The sequence below is a fragment of the Quercus lobata genome, chromosome 3 (genome assembly GCF_001633185.2).
Source record: "Quercus lobata isolate SW786 chromosome 3, ValleyOak3.0 Primary Assembly, whole genome shotgun sequence".
Lineage (NCBI taxonomy): Eukaryota > Viridiplantae > Streptophyta > Magnoliopsida > Fagales > Fagaceae > Quercus > Quercus lobata.
The window spans coordinates 53,951,694-53,965,299 of record NC_044906.1 but is presented as its reverse complement, the minus strand read 5'-3'; the positions used below and the strand labels follow the sequence as shown (position 1 = coordinate 53,965,299).

The following is a 13,606-nucleotide window of genomic DNA, read 5'->3' as shown; positions in this document are numbered from 1 at the left end:
TTTAGAGGTTTTAAGGGTTTTTTTGGTTTTTTTTGTTTGTTTGTTTGTTTGTTTGTTTGTTTTTTTTTTTTTTTTTTTTTTTTTTTTTTTTTTTTTTTTTTAGGTTTTAGGAGTATTTTGGTTATTTTTGGAAGTTTCAAGGCTACTTTGATAAATTTAGAGGTTTCGGGATTTTTTTTGTCATTTTAGAGGTTTATGAGCATTTTGATCATTTTAGATATTTTTTTATGGCATTTTGGTCATTTTAGACACTTCTGGGTATTTTGGCTCATTTTAGAGGTTTCAAGGATATTTTGATCGTTTTAAAGGTTTCTGGGTATTCTGGCTCATTTTAGAGATTTTTAGGGTATTTTGGTTATTTTAGAGATTTTGCGGAATTTTTTTTGTCATTTTAGAGATTTTCGAGTGTATTTTGGTCATTTTATAAGTTTTGTAGGTATTTTGGTCATTTGAGAGGTTTCTGGGTAATTTGGTTCAAATTAGAGATTTTGGGGGTATTTTGGACATTTAGAGGTTTCATGGATATTTTGTAGGACTGAGCTTTTGTCTAGTCAGATCGATTTTCCAGCCACTCATAACCCAACCCAAAATGAAAGTTCAAAAACGTGTAAAAACACCTTTGAACGTTTAGACCCCCAAATTACAACTTAATCAATTCAAGCAATATGTCAAACAACTAGTGTGCGGAAACTTAACATATGCTATCATACGAAATTGATTAAACACTATCTAAGCCATAACAGATTAAAATCCACAGCAGATAAATAAAAAGGCAAAGATAGAGAGGAAGGAAGATGCAAACACAAAGACAACACGCGATGTGTCATCGAAGAGGAAACCGAAGCCCTCGGCGAAAAACCTCTCCGCCGCCCTCCAAGCGGTAATCAATCCACTAGAAAATATAGTTGGATACAAGGACAGCAATAGACCCTCCAAGCCTAATCTACCCAGTGCACCTAAGCCCTCCAAGCTTCTTGCTCCAACGAGGTTGCGCCGAACCTTTTTCTTTTCTAGCTTTCCGGATTCCGCTACTAGACCGTAGCATCAACCAATGAAGATTGGCTCCTTCCTAACTGCTTCCCAGAAATCCAAACAGCAGTCTCACAATGATGATGATGGTGAGAACCTGGTTTGGTATAATGCCTCTCAAGGATTTAACAATGGAGAGGAAGAGAGTTGAGGAATTTGAAGAGATTCTAAGGTAGAGATTGTGGGTGAAACAATCTGGTTTTTCTTTAGGGTTTCTCTCTCAAAATTCTCTCTGGAAGCTCTCTTTCAATCGTGGGTAATAGGAGTATTTATACTGGAGTGGAGAGGAATGTGAAACGTCAGAATTCTACAAAACAGGGGTGGCTCGCGGCTTGACCTCGCGGCTTGACTAAGTCGCGAGATCCAGTCGCGAGATAACCGTATGGCCAGTTGTCCTGTTTTGTCCTGTAGTGCTCCAGCTAGCAGACTGTTCACCTTCCAGCATGCTTGGCACGTTAGGTTGCTTCTAGCGGCTTGAAGCCGCGAGTCACCCGCGAGACCCAGCCGCGACACTCTGTTTTCTTGCACACTCTTGAGCAAACTTCACTCTATCTCACTCACTACCCTTACATCAAACCCACCTAAATACAGGGTTACTAAATGCTGAATTACAAGCAAATTTGGCACGGAATAAAGCCAATAAGATGGTTGAATAAATTCAACCTTACACAAAATTTCCAAGAATAAAATCGACCCAACCCGAAGATTTTGGCCTATGGTCGAGTTGGTCTCAAGTCAGTTTTTTATTGTTTTTTTCATCCTTGTTATTTAAAAAATAAAAAAATAAACAAAAAATAATCTTAGGATACGTTCTATAATTAATTTTTAGGAATAGTTAAAATAAATTAGATGATTATGGTAATAGTTAAATTTTCATTAAATAAAATGAATTAAATAGAATATGTTTTTTTTTATTAGCCTATATGTATATATATATGAGTAAGACTTAAGTACAGTACTTAGGTGTTGTTCCTTAGGTTCACTTCTTAAGATTTTGTCACGTAAATTTTTTCTCATGGAAAGTAGCCCCATGGCTAAATCTTAAAAGGGGAATCTAAGGAACAACACCTCAAATACTATACTTAAATTTTGTCCATATATATATATATGAGATTGGTTCAAGTTACACCTGGTGTAACTTCAAATAAATTACACATTTTTAAGACCATTGATTTCTATGAGATCTAATTGTTAAAAATAGTCAACTACCACATTAGAAAATTTTATTTTAGGGTTTGTTTTTTTTTTTTTTTTTCAACTTATTACAACCAATGATTTCTCTCTCCTTATTTATTTATTCATGCTATCAAGATGAGAACATTTTTTATTTTTCTCCGGGTTATTATGGTATAATTTTCTTTTATTCCACCCTTCTTGCTATGGAGACTTGGGCATGTTTGGTACACTGTAATGATTATTACATACAAATAGGAATAAGTATTACAATAAATACATTAAGTTGGAATGTAATAAGCATTACTATTCATTAGTTTGGTGATCATTTAGGAATAGAATCCTGAATATGCATCCACAATTTAGTAGAGTACAAAAAGGTGTAATTAAATCATTTTAAAGTCAAAATAGAGCTAATAATTAACAATAAGGAAAATTTATTTTCATTCCTTTTGAAGATGTGGCAATTATGGCTTTTTAGGAATTTTTTTTTTTTAAATTTATTACATAAGGTGAAGAAATAGATATTCAGTATTTTTGATAAGGAATAGTTATTTTTCATTTGAAGAATAACTATTCCTAAGGAATAACTATTCATTATAATAAAAACATAACCAAACAACCGAATAGTTATGCCATAGGAATATCTATTACATTACAGTGTCTATTACAGTCTATCAAACGTGCCCTTATTGCATAACATCACAGTGCTCCATCCTATCACTTGCGTTGCATATATGTACATATTATATATATATATATATATATATGTATATTTTTTTTGATGTTACTGGGATTTATTTGAAGCAAGGGGTAGGCAGGCCGGGGTATTGGTGCCATCATCTGAAACTTTTCATGAAGATTTTACTATCCCTAATGTTGAATAGTTGTTATTCAAGAGTTTGAAAGATCTGATTTGGATGTCAAAATTCTAAGTAGTGAGGTAATAAATAAATAAGCTAATTATTGATTATGTCCTGATTTTACAATTACGGCAATATAACCACAATCCATTAGCAATATATTTCGGCTACTTTGTTTTTCTTTTAGGGGCCGACTACTTTGTTTATGTAGTATTTCCTTCCACAATTTATGCTATAAAAGAAACTGCTAACTCCTACTTTTGTTGGTCTTGACAAAATATATTTCTCCTTTATTTTGTTGAAAATGCTTTTAAATTTATCACTGCAAGCCAAAATATATTTTCCTTTTCTTTTTCTTTTTTTGGTTGAATACGCTTTTAAATTTATCATTGCACCTTTGAAAATTGAAGTTAATCAACAAGGTAAAATAAAAATAAGAATACTTTGAAAATTGAAGTGGATGAGGTCGACAACTTTGAGAAGGATGAAAAAATTATGCACATTGAATTGCATGCAGATACTACGTGTATTCTCAAAAAATGTTCTCATTTTGACATCATGAATAAATAAATAAGAAGAGAGAAATCAATGGTTGTAATAAATAAGGTGAGAGGAAAAAAAAAAAAAAAAAAACCTAAAATAAAGTTTTTTAATGTGGTAGTTGACTATTAATAACCCTTAGATCTTATAGAAATCAATGGTCTTAAAAATGTGTAACTTGAACTTGTCATATATATATATATATATATATATGAGTTAGATTCAAGTTACATTTAGTGTAACTCTAAGCAATGTTATACCACCCTTACATCATCCAATAACTTGTTATTAAATTCATATTTTAAGAATCCTACCGTTGAATTATATGTTCTATATGTGCTTAATATGCATGCCAACTTTTATGCTAATCGGATGTTATTTACCGTGTGATCCATAAACTCATCTTTTATAAATTATTTTAAGTTATAAAAACTTGAATTTAAATAATTGATTGATAATATAACTATTAATCTTTGATCACCATGAAACTTTGCAAGCATTGAGAGTATATGAATATAATGTAATCCAACGGTAGATTTGTCAAAATTCGCATCTAATAATAAGTTATTAAGTGGTGTAAAATCGCTTATAGAGTTATACCGGATGTAACTGGAACCCAACTCTATATATATATATATATATATATATATATATAGGGCAAGACTTAAGTACAGTATTTAAGTGCTGTTCCTTAGGTTTTCCTCTTAAGATTCTGCCATGTGGAATTTTTCACATAGGATGAAAGTGTATTTTTTAATTAAGTAACCATATGGCTAAATCTTAAAAGGGGAACCTAAGGAACAGTACCTAAGGTACTATACCTAAGTTTTATCCATATATATATATATATATATATAAGATAGGTTCAAGTTACACCTGGTGTAATTTGACAAAAATTACACCTTTTATACACCTTGGATTTATAAAAGATTCAATAGTTGGTAAAAGTCAACTGCCATATCCGCTAACTTAATTTAAGATCATTTTTTTTCTCTCTCACGTCATTTATTACTACCTCTTCGAACGATTAGAGAGAACAATCAAGAGAGAGGTATTTACTATTTAACATTGTAAAGAACTTCTAGCCTTACTATTAGTCTAATATTGACTGTTGTAGTATTGTAAGGTTGTATTAAGATGAATTTGTGGGTTCTAGTTAGTGGTAAAATCTTTGATGGTTGTAGAAGAGATCTGAGTTTCAATTTCTGTCTACACCAAAAACTAATTGATGTCTTGGTCTGATGATAAAGAGCATTCATCAAGAGCGGATGTCATAGGTTGAAACTCTCTATAAAAACAAAAGAATTTGAGTTACAAACAAATTTTATTACGTTCTTATCAGTAATTTTCTTTATCCAAATGAATATGCTTGTTACATCCATATATAATTATGTTCTTATTACTACCTCTTCAAACGTTTAGAGAGAAATATCAAGAGAGAGGTATTTTGTCAAAGGCCTTGTAACTGAATTGGAACCTCCCATGTACAAAGTGCTTGGGGTCTAGAGGGGAAAGGGTACGAGCTGCAGGGTTTGCAACATGTTGTAATTATTTCTCAAAAAAGAAAAGAAGAAAGAGAGAGGTATTTTCTATTTAACATTGTAAAGAACTTCTAGCCTTACTATTAGTCTATTATTGACTGTTGTAGTATTGTAATCTTATATTAAGATGAATTTGAGTTACAAACAAATTTTATTACGTTCTTATCAGTAATTTTCTTTATCCAAACGAATATGCTTGTTACATCCAAATATTATTACGTTCTTATTACTACCTCTTCAAACGTTTAGAGAGAACAATCAAGAGATAGGTATTTACTATTTAACATTGTAAAGAACTTCTAGCCATACTATTAGTCTATTATTGACTGTTGTAGTATTGTAAAGTTATATTAAGATGAGCCAATGGGGGCTTGGCTCAGCTGGGTATGGTTCGTTCGCTCTGCCTAACATGCTCAGGTTCGATTTCCACTACCAGCAGGAGTCCATTGGTGGGCATCATATCCCTAAGTGTGTGTGCTCTGCCCGGGGGTTTAATATAACCATAAACGCCCCCATTTTTTTTTCTCAAAAAAAAAAAAGGGTTATATTAAGATGAATTTGAGTTACAAACAAATTTTATTACGTTCTTATCATTAATATTCTTTATCCAAATGAATATGCTTGTTACTCCAAATATTATTACGTTCTTATTATTAATTTTCTTTATCTAATGAAACTTAATTAGATTAGAATTTGACTAAATTAGATATGTCACACATGAAGACATGATTCAAAAGGAAACTTGACTTTTCAAATGAAAATTTTGCATTAGGAAGATTTAAAAAAAAAAAATTTTGAATTAGCATATACAATTACATTCCTATTGATAAGTATAAATTAATGAATTTATGTTTGACTTCTTTGTTGCAAAATTCCTAATTTGTCATGGACGACCAAATTCAAAATGAGATTCAAATTTAGAATCAAGGTTTAATGAAGGAAAACATTACTCAAAAGGAAACTTTAATTTTCAAAAGGTTTGCATTAAAAAAATTCCAACAGATGACTATGACTAACAAAAGAATTTTAACTAAATATTGTAAGTTAAGAAAGAAATCTATCTTAGGAATAATTCTTTTTTGAATATTATATTAGGAATATAAGTATCTAATATCATAATTTTAGGCATGATCATAATATCAAAAAACCTCTTTCCAAGTTTTCAAAACCCACACTCTCTTAAGCAATGTAGGACAATTACCCCCCCTTTTTTTCTTAAAAAAAAAAAAAAAAAAAGGGTAATTGTCCCACATTGCTTAAGAGAGTGTGTTGTGTAGTATAACTTGTCCCACATTCTCTTAAAAGTTACCATGACTTTTGAGTGGAGTTGTGGTGTGCCTTTATGTTAAACCCCATTTCCCTCTCTCTTGTATGTGTGTTTGTTTCTTAAAAAAAAAAAAGAATGGGTAATTATCCCACATTGCTTAAGAGAGTGTGTTGTGTGTAGTATAACTTGCCCCACCCTCTCTTAAAAGTTACCATGGCTTTTAAGTGGAGTTGTGGTGTGCCTTTGTGTTAAAACCCCATTTCCCTCTCCCTTGTGTGTGTATGTGTTTGTTTCTTAAAAAAAAAGGGTAATTATCCCACATTGCTTAAAAGAGTGTGTTATGTGTAGTATAACTTGCCCTACCCTGCCTTAAAAGTTACCATGGTTTTTGAGTGGAGTTGTGTTGTGCCTTTGTGTTAGAACCCTTTTCCCTCTCCCTTGTGTGAGTGTGTTTGTTTCTCAAGTTTTCAAAACCCACCTCTTTTTGCTTAAAAAAAAAAAAAAAAAAAAAAAAAAAAAAAAAAAAAAAAAACCCACCTCTAATCATCTTCTTCTTTTACATTAAAAAAAAAAAGAAAAAAAGAAAAAAAAGGGATGGCAAGCAAAAGATCTTCAAGGTTGAGAAAACATGTTAACTTTTCTTCTTCTTCTTCTTCTTTTTTAAAATTTTTTTTTTTAAATATTAAAAATTGGGTGAGTCGGGTTGGACCCGTGACCAGAGTAATTGAGCTGGAATCTAACCCGAGAACTATCCAACCCGCCCAAAACCCTTCAGGTCGGGTTGGGTTGGGCAGTTTAGTTGGGCAAGCCAAATCCATGCTCAGCCCTAATATTTCACTCATTTTAGAGGTTTTATATTTTGGCTCATTTGAGAGATTTTGAGGATATTTTGGTCATTTTAGAGGTTTTTAGGTATTATTGATCATTTTAGAGATTTCAGGAGTATTTTGGTTATTTTAGAGGTTACGAGGTATATTTGATCATTTGGAGTGTATTATAATTATTTTGGTGGTTCCAAGAGTATTTTGGTCCTTTTAGTTGTTTTTGGGTATTTTAGAGTTGACTGATTTGGGTAAATGTTACTTGAATCATACATGGATCTAATTGGGTACCTATTTTAAACCCAATTAACATAAGTGTAAATTGGGTTTAATTGGATTAATACCCATTTGACCTAATTAATAATTGGGTGGTTTTAGGTCTTATATGAGTGGATGGGTTTGGGTTGATTACCCAGGGTGAAAATGTGACTTTTTTGAATTTGGATTGATTAGTCATTTAGTGTTTGTCTAAGTCTTATTGGTATTACTGTATATTTATGGAGTAAATTGAATTGGTTATAGAAGTTTCAAGGAGAGAAAAGAGGAAGTTCGTATTGAAAAAAAAGGTGAGAAAATGACCATATATGTTTAACTTTTTTATTTATTTTTCTTATAATTTCTTTCCTCCCATTTTTTTATCCTCTCAAGGGATATCATAAAATGTGCCCGCGTAAAAACCAACTATGGGTAGAATCTGATTGTGAAAATTTCTTCAATGTCAATGGTGGTGAGAGTTGTTTTCAATTTTGTATCAGAATTTTGTTTATATATATTTATTCCTAGTTAAGTTCTATAATTCCTTTAAAGACATAGACTCCTTTTTAAAATAAATAAATAATTGGGAGACTAGTTTGTAAATGATAATATGAATCTTTGTGTTTTTTACTAGCTGGTGACTTATGCAGATACAACCCCATCTTGTGGAAACACTCCCATCCACCATTGCAGCTTCAAAGAAACTCCCTGCTTATAAAAACCTGTTTACATGGACAGCAGCTCCAGTCCCATTCTTGAACCCTCTACAACAGATATGAAAAAACAACTAATTGAGCATTTTCAAGAGAGCTTCGGGATGATGCTATTGATGGCAGTCAAAATTTACAAGAGAGGTCAAAAGCCAATCCTACCATTTGTCCCCTTTCTTCAAAATCTACAAATAAAATTTCTTTATGGATGTGTAGCAAACTCTGCATGCTACACAACAGAAGTTACAACCATGGGAAGGGAAAATTTGCCAAGTCTACACGATGTTGCCTTCCGAATTTGATGCGCATCCGAGCTTTAGTGGGAAGACAAAGAGGCTGAGCCTTGCCAGTTGATAGCACTAAAAGCTAAGCCTAGCTTTTTACTATGTCTATATTTTAATGAATTGGTACTCCTAACCATCATTCAAGACACAAATTTGATCTAAAAGCTCCCTTTTATATTACTCTGCTTTACTCAAGCAAAATTGCAAAGTTACATTATAATTTTTAGAGTAAACTACATATTGGGTCCATATCCTTTGCACCATATTTCAATTTTATCCTAACCTTTCAATTGTGTCAATTTGATCCTTAACCTTTCAGTGTCGTGTTAATTTAGTTCCTATCATTATTATCTTGGGTGAAAATTGATGACATGGAAAATGGCCAAAATAAAATTTTAGTGTACTGTCACTTTAACAAAAGCTGATTTTTTATTTTTACTATTAAACACATTATCAATTTACATCCAAAAAATAATAACATGGACTAAATTGACACGGTACTGAAGGTTGGAGATCAAATTGACACAATTGAAAGATTAAGGACCAAATTGAAATATGGTATATAAGATAAGGACTAAATACGTAGCTTACCCTTATTTTTATTTTCATTTGTGTCTAGGAGGCAGTTTTAAAGTGAATTACGAACTGAAATTCATGTATTATCTTGTGCAAGTGCTTGTGGAGCTACTTCTTGTTGCATCTGTAAAATATAAAGAGTAAATGTGTTCATGTCAATTTGCGTTGAGGATATAGTAGTATGGTTGACACATAGCGAAAGCACCTATATGAGTTAAGAGGTACTTCCTCTGAGAAATGCTTATATATGTGACTTACCAAGTTTTGGATGTGCATTGCCCCTGCTTCTATGTCTCCATTAGTCCATGCATTTCTGACTTATCAATCTGGAATGGCAAAACAAACAAAAAGTTGACCACTGTGACTTGTGCACAATGGAGGTAACAAGCGTCTTCAATACTTGAGAAGTACAATTCATAATATACAGAATCAAATTTATTAGAGTCCTTGCTGGGGAGATAACACCTTGGAGGGACTCCACTTGAGGCCTAACATATTGAGACATCACTTGACCCAAAAGTTAAGCCTAAACATTAAGTACAATACATCACAAACAAAAAATAAGCACAATACATATAAATTACATTTTCTAGTTCCATTAAAGCCCAATTTCAGTGTTTTTCTGCTTGAATCTTCCTTTGCAAATGAGCCATATTCGCTGCAATGACCACTAAAAGCCTATCTTTCATTTTACCAGCAAAACGGAAGTAAGCATTTCTCCAGGACTTCTTTATCAACAAGCTGCCACAAACAGCCCAAAATCCCACAATGAAACCCAGCGCAATACTTAGGTAAAACCATAACTTTTCAAAATGATCTTCACCATCTTTATGTTCTGCACCTCTGTCACTTGGTATTGAGAAAATTGTTGGCAATGGAGGAGGCCCATAAAGTTGTGGGTTACCTACATAAATGGATGGATCATTGAAGGTTTGAAATTGGTTTGATGATGGAATTTCTCCGGACAAGTTGTTATATGACAAATTCAAATGGCTCAAAAAAGTCATAGAAGACATGCTTGGAGGAATGTGACCTGAAAGATGGTTGTTTGAGAGGTCAAGAGTTTCTAATTGGTGCAATGCTCCAATGTTCTCTGGTATCTTTCCTGTAAACTGGTTCCATGACAAATTCAAGGAATTCAATAAGGTCAGATTTGTTAGTTCTGTTGGGATCTCCCCTGAAAGACTATTTTTCGAAAAATCCATGAGACTAACATTTGAGATTTGGTTGTAGTATTCATATTGTCTTCCTTTAACAACCAAATACATATGCTCTGTGATCTCTGGAAATATTGTGCCATTGAAATTTTTGTAACCAGCCAAACTACCTAAACATGATGGAATAGATCCTGAGAAATTATTATGTGCAAGGTCCAAGACATGGATATTAGTCATACCACACAATTGTTTAGGAATTCTTCCAAAGAGCATATTTCCTCGTAGCCTTAATATTGTTAATGAAGAAAGTCTTTCTCCAATCCATTTTGGTATGGTCCCTGATAATCTATTCTCACCAAGATCAAGTGTTGATAGCGATATGCTTGAAACAAATTTCAAGCAAAAGGAGAGGTTTCCAGAAAGATTGTTGTTACTCAATTGCAACCAGCTAAGAGAAGGTAGTGAGCACATTGAGCTTGGAATGTCACCAGATAGATTATTCTTGGACAGATCTATGTAGAGCAGATTTTGCATACTCTTCCAATGATTGTGGATATTTCCAGATAAATGATTGTTCGATAGAAGAAGAAAGCCCAAATCTCTTAGTCCATTTATGGATGATGGGATGCTACCATTTAGCAAGTTGTCTGAGAGATCTAAGACTGTCAATTGTGACATTTCTAGGCCAATTCTTATCGGTATTGGTCCCGAAAGTAAATTGCTCCTCAAGGAGAACCTTGTCACACTAGGCCATAGTGGTAGTGGACCCACTAAATGATTAAAATCTAGATATACCGAGTCCAAGGAAGAGAAGTTTAATGACTTGGGGAGGTTTCCCATTAATTTGTTTTGAGAAAGATCCAACACCTCAAGCTGTGAAGACAAGTTCCACAACCAATTCGGTATTGTATCTGAAATTGTAGTATTCACTAAATGGATCTCTGTGAGTTCCTTCTGTGTTCTAAGCCATGTAGGGAATGTAGGGTTCAATTGACAGTCCAATATGTTGACATATTGTAGACTAAAAGGAGGAATCCAATCACGTGTCACATTGAAAACTAAAAGGTTCCTATATGATGACAAGGAAAAGCCATTCAATTTTGTGAGATTTAGGAAATGAGTTTCAGTCATGATACCTTGCCAGTAATTCTCTACAAGATGCAACACTCTCAACTCAGAAAGTTGTCCAATTAATTCTGGGATGGTTCCATTCATCATGTTCAATTCGAGGTCCAATATCTCCAATCGGGACAGATTTTGTATAGATGATGGAATTGAACCGGAGAATGCATTGCTGAAAAGTTGAAGCTTTCTCAAACTCTTTACATACCCCAAAGAATGAGGGATATTCCCAATGAGTTGGTTCCAGCCCAAATTTAACTCCTCTAGGCTACTATTACTGCATTCTGATAAAGCCTGGAAAAATTCTGTTATTTCGCCACTGATATGATTATACGATAAATCTAAAGTCCGCAAATTGCATAGCTTCCCCTTTGCAATCTTAGGGATGGAGCCACTGAGATTACAGGGGCTAAGTTTGAGATTTGTGAGGGAAGTGATATTGAACATCCATTGAGGAACTGAAGAAGAGTTGAAGTCATTATAAGAGAGCTCAAGTACAGAAAGTGAAGTAAAGTTGAGAGAGGAAAAACTTTGAGGGAGATAATTAAGTTCACAATTGGACAAGTGCAACTCCAACAGAGAAGGGAGCAGATTAACAGTTTGCAGCCAATCAGTTGTTGCTTCAGAAAGGTTCACCCCATTCAAATTGAGGTATTGTAGGGAAGAGAGACCGGAGAGCCAATTTAAATTTGAAGTTGAAGGAGTTGGTAGTGGTAGTGGTAGTGATAGATGTTCATCAAAAGCAGAGAGATCAAGATAAAGCAAGTTAGAAAGATTCCCAAGTTGAGGTGGGATCATTCCAGCAAAGGATGCATAGGAGAAATTAAGGTAACTCAACATATTGAGAGAACCAATGAAATTTGGGATGGGAATTCCTTGAAAATCATTGTAGCTTAGATCCAAGTAATTTAGATATTTTAATTCAAGCAAGGAAGGAGATAAAACACCACTCAAAGGCTTCCAACACACTGTTGAGGTATTACTAGATATTTGATCACAGAAAAATGGCCTTTTGAGGTCAAGTTTTATGATGCTACCTGTTCGATTGCTACAGCCTACTCCCAACCAGTTGCAGCAATCTTTGCCAACCCAGGAAGAAAGTCTTCTTGAAGGATCATCAAGTCCTTCTTTAAATTTAAGAAGGGCTTCCCTTTCCATCTCGATGCAACCCACAATGGAGTTGCCAGCACTAGAATTGGACCATATAGCTTCAAGTGAAATCAACTCAGTTAGCAACAGAAGGAAATTAAGACTGAGTAGGAAGGTGGTTTTCATGTTAGCCATCGTTGCTTTTCAATTTACAAGGTTGAAGGTTTAAATGCAATTTATAAAGGTCATAGTTCATTTCAGATTTTTTCCCAAAAAGGGAAAGGGCCTGTTTGGTAATATTATTCTAGGAATGTTGTTTTATATTTTGAAAATACGTGAAATTGAAAAAATGTATAGAAATATGTGTAATGTAGTTTAAAAACTGAAAAGTGTTACTTAAAATGCTATACCAAACGGCCCCTATGTTACCTTAAACACATTTGGGGGACTATACCAGGAACTTTTCCGGTCCCTAAAGCATTTTTTTTTTTAACCATAACCACATGTTGATAAGAAACATTTAATTTCAAATGGGCTTAAATAACCTAAAGGAGACTGTTGATGGGTTTTATTTATTTATTATATATTAACACGATAGCATTTAAATTTATGAGTTATGACATCAATATCATTTATTAGTTTATTTATTTATTACTAAGAGTATTGTAACTTGTAACTTAATTGGCTGGCACCTTTAGGTATTTCTTACAGAAACATTCATGGTTCAAACCTACTCACCTCCAATATAAAAAAAAAAAATGACACAAATTAGTTTTTGATATAGGTGGGATTCGAACCTGAATCTTTTTTTCAAAGATAAAGAGACTTTTCTAGTTGATCTCGTTAGAACCCATGAAAATAGAGAAGTTGTGGGAACATGGATTTTGTATTTTAAGTTTATCTTTTAATTGTTAAAATACTTTTTTGCCTTTGAATCATTTTTTCAAAGATAAAGAGACTTTTCTAGTTAATCTCATTAGAACCCATGAAAATAGAGAAGTTGTGGGAACATGGATTTTGTATTTTAAGCTTATCTTTTAATTGTTAAAATACTTTTTTGCCTTTGATTTGTGTTTTTAAGAAAAATAAGTTGAAATATACGATAAAGAATTCTAACAGCAGGTGAATTTTTTTTTTTTTTTTTTTAATTTTGGTTCACAGTATGGGAGCTTGGTCAAG

General features: G+C 33.1%; 1 protein-coding gene across 1 annotated transcript; it reads right to left on the bottom strand.

Annotated features, from left to right (window-relative positions):
- Nucleotides 1-9,670: 9,670 nt before the first annotated feature.
- On the bottom strand, nucleotides 9,671-12,622 carry LOC115981071 (receptor-like protein EIX2). Its single transcript, XM_031103256.1, has one exon. The coding sequence runs from the start codon at nucleotides 12,620-12,622 to the stop codon at nucleotides 9,671-9,673; it is 2,952 nt and encodes a 983-aa protein (XP_030959116.1).
- Nucleotides 12,623-13,606: the final 984 nt, after the last annotated feature.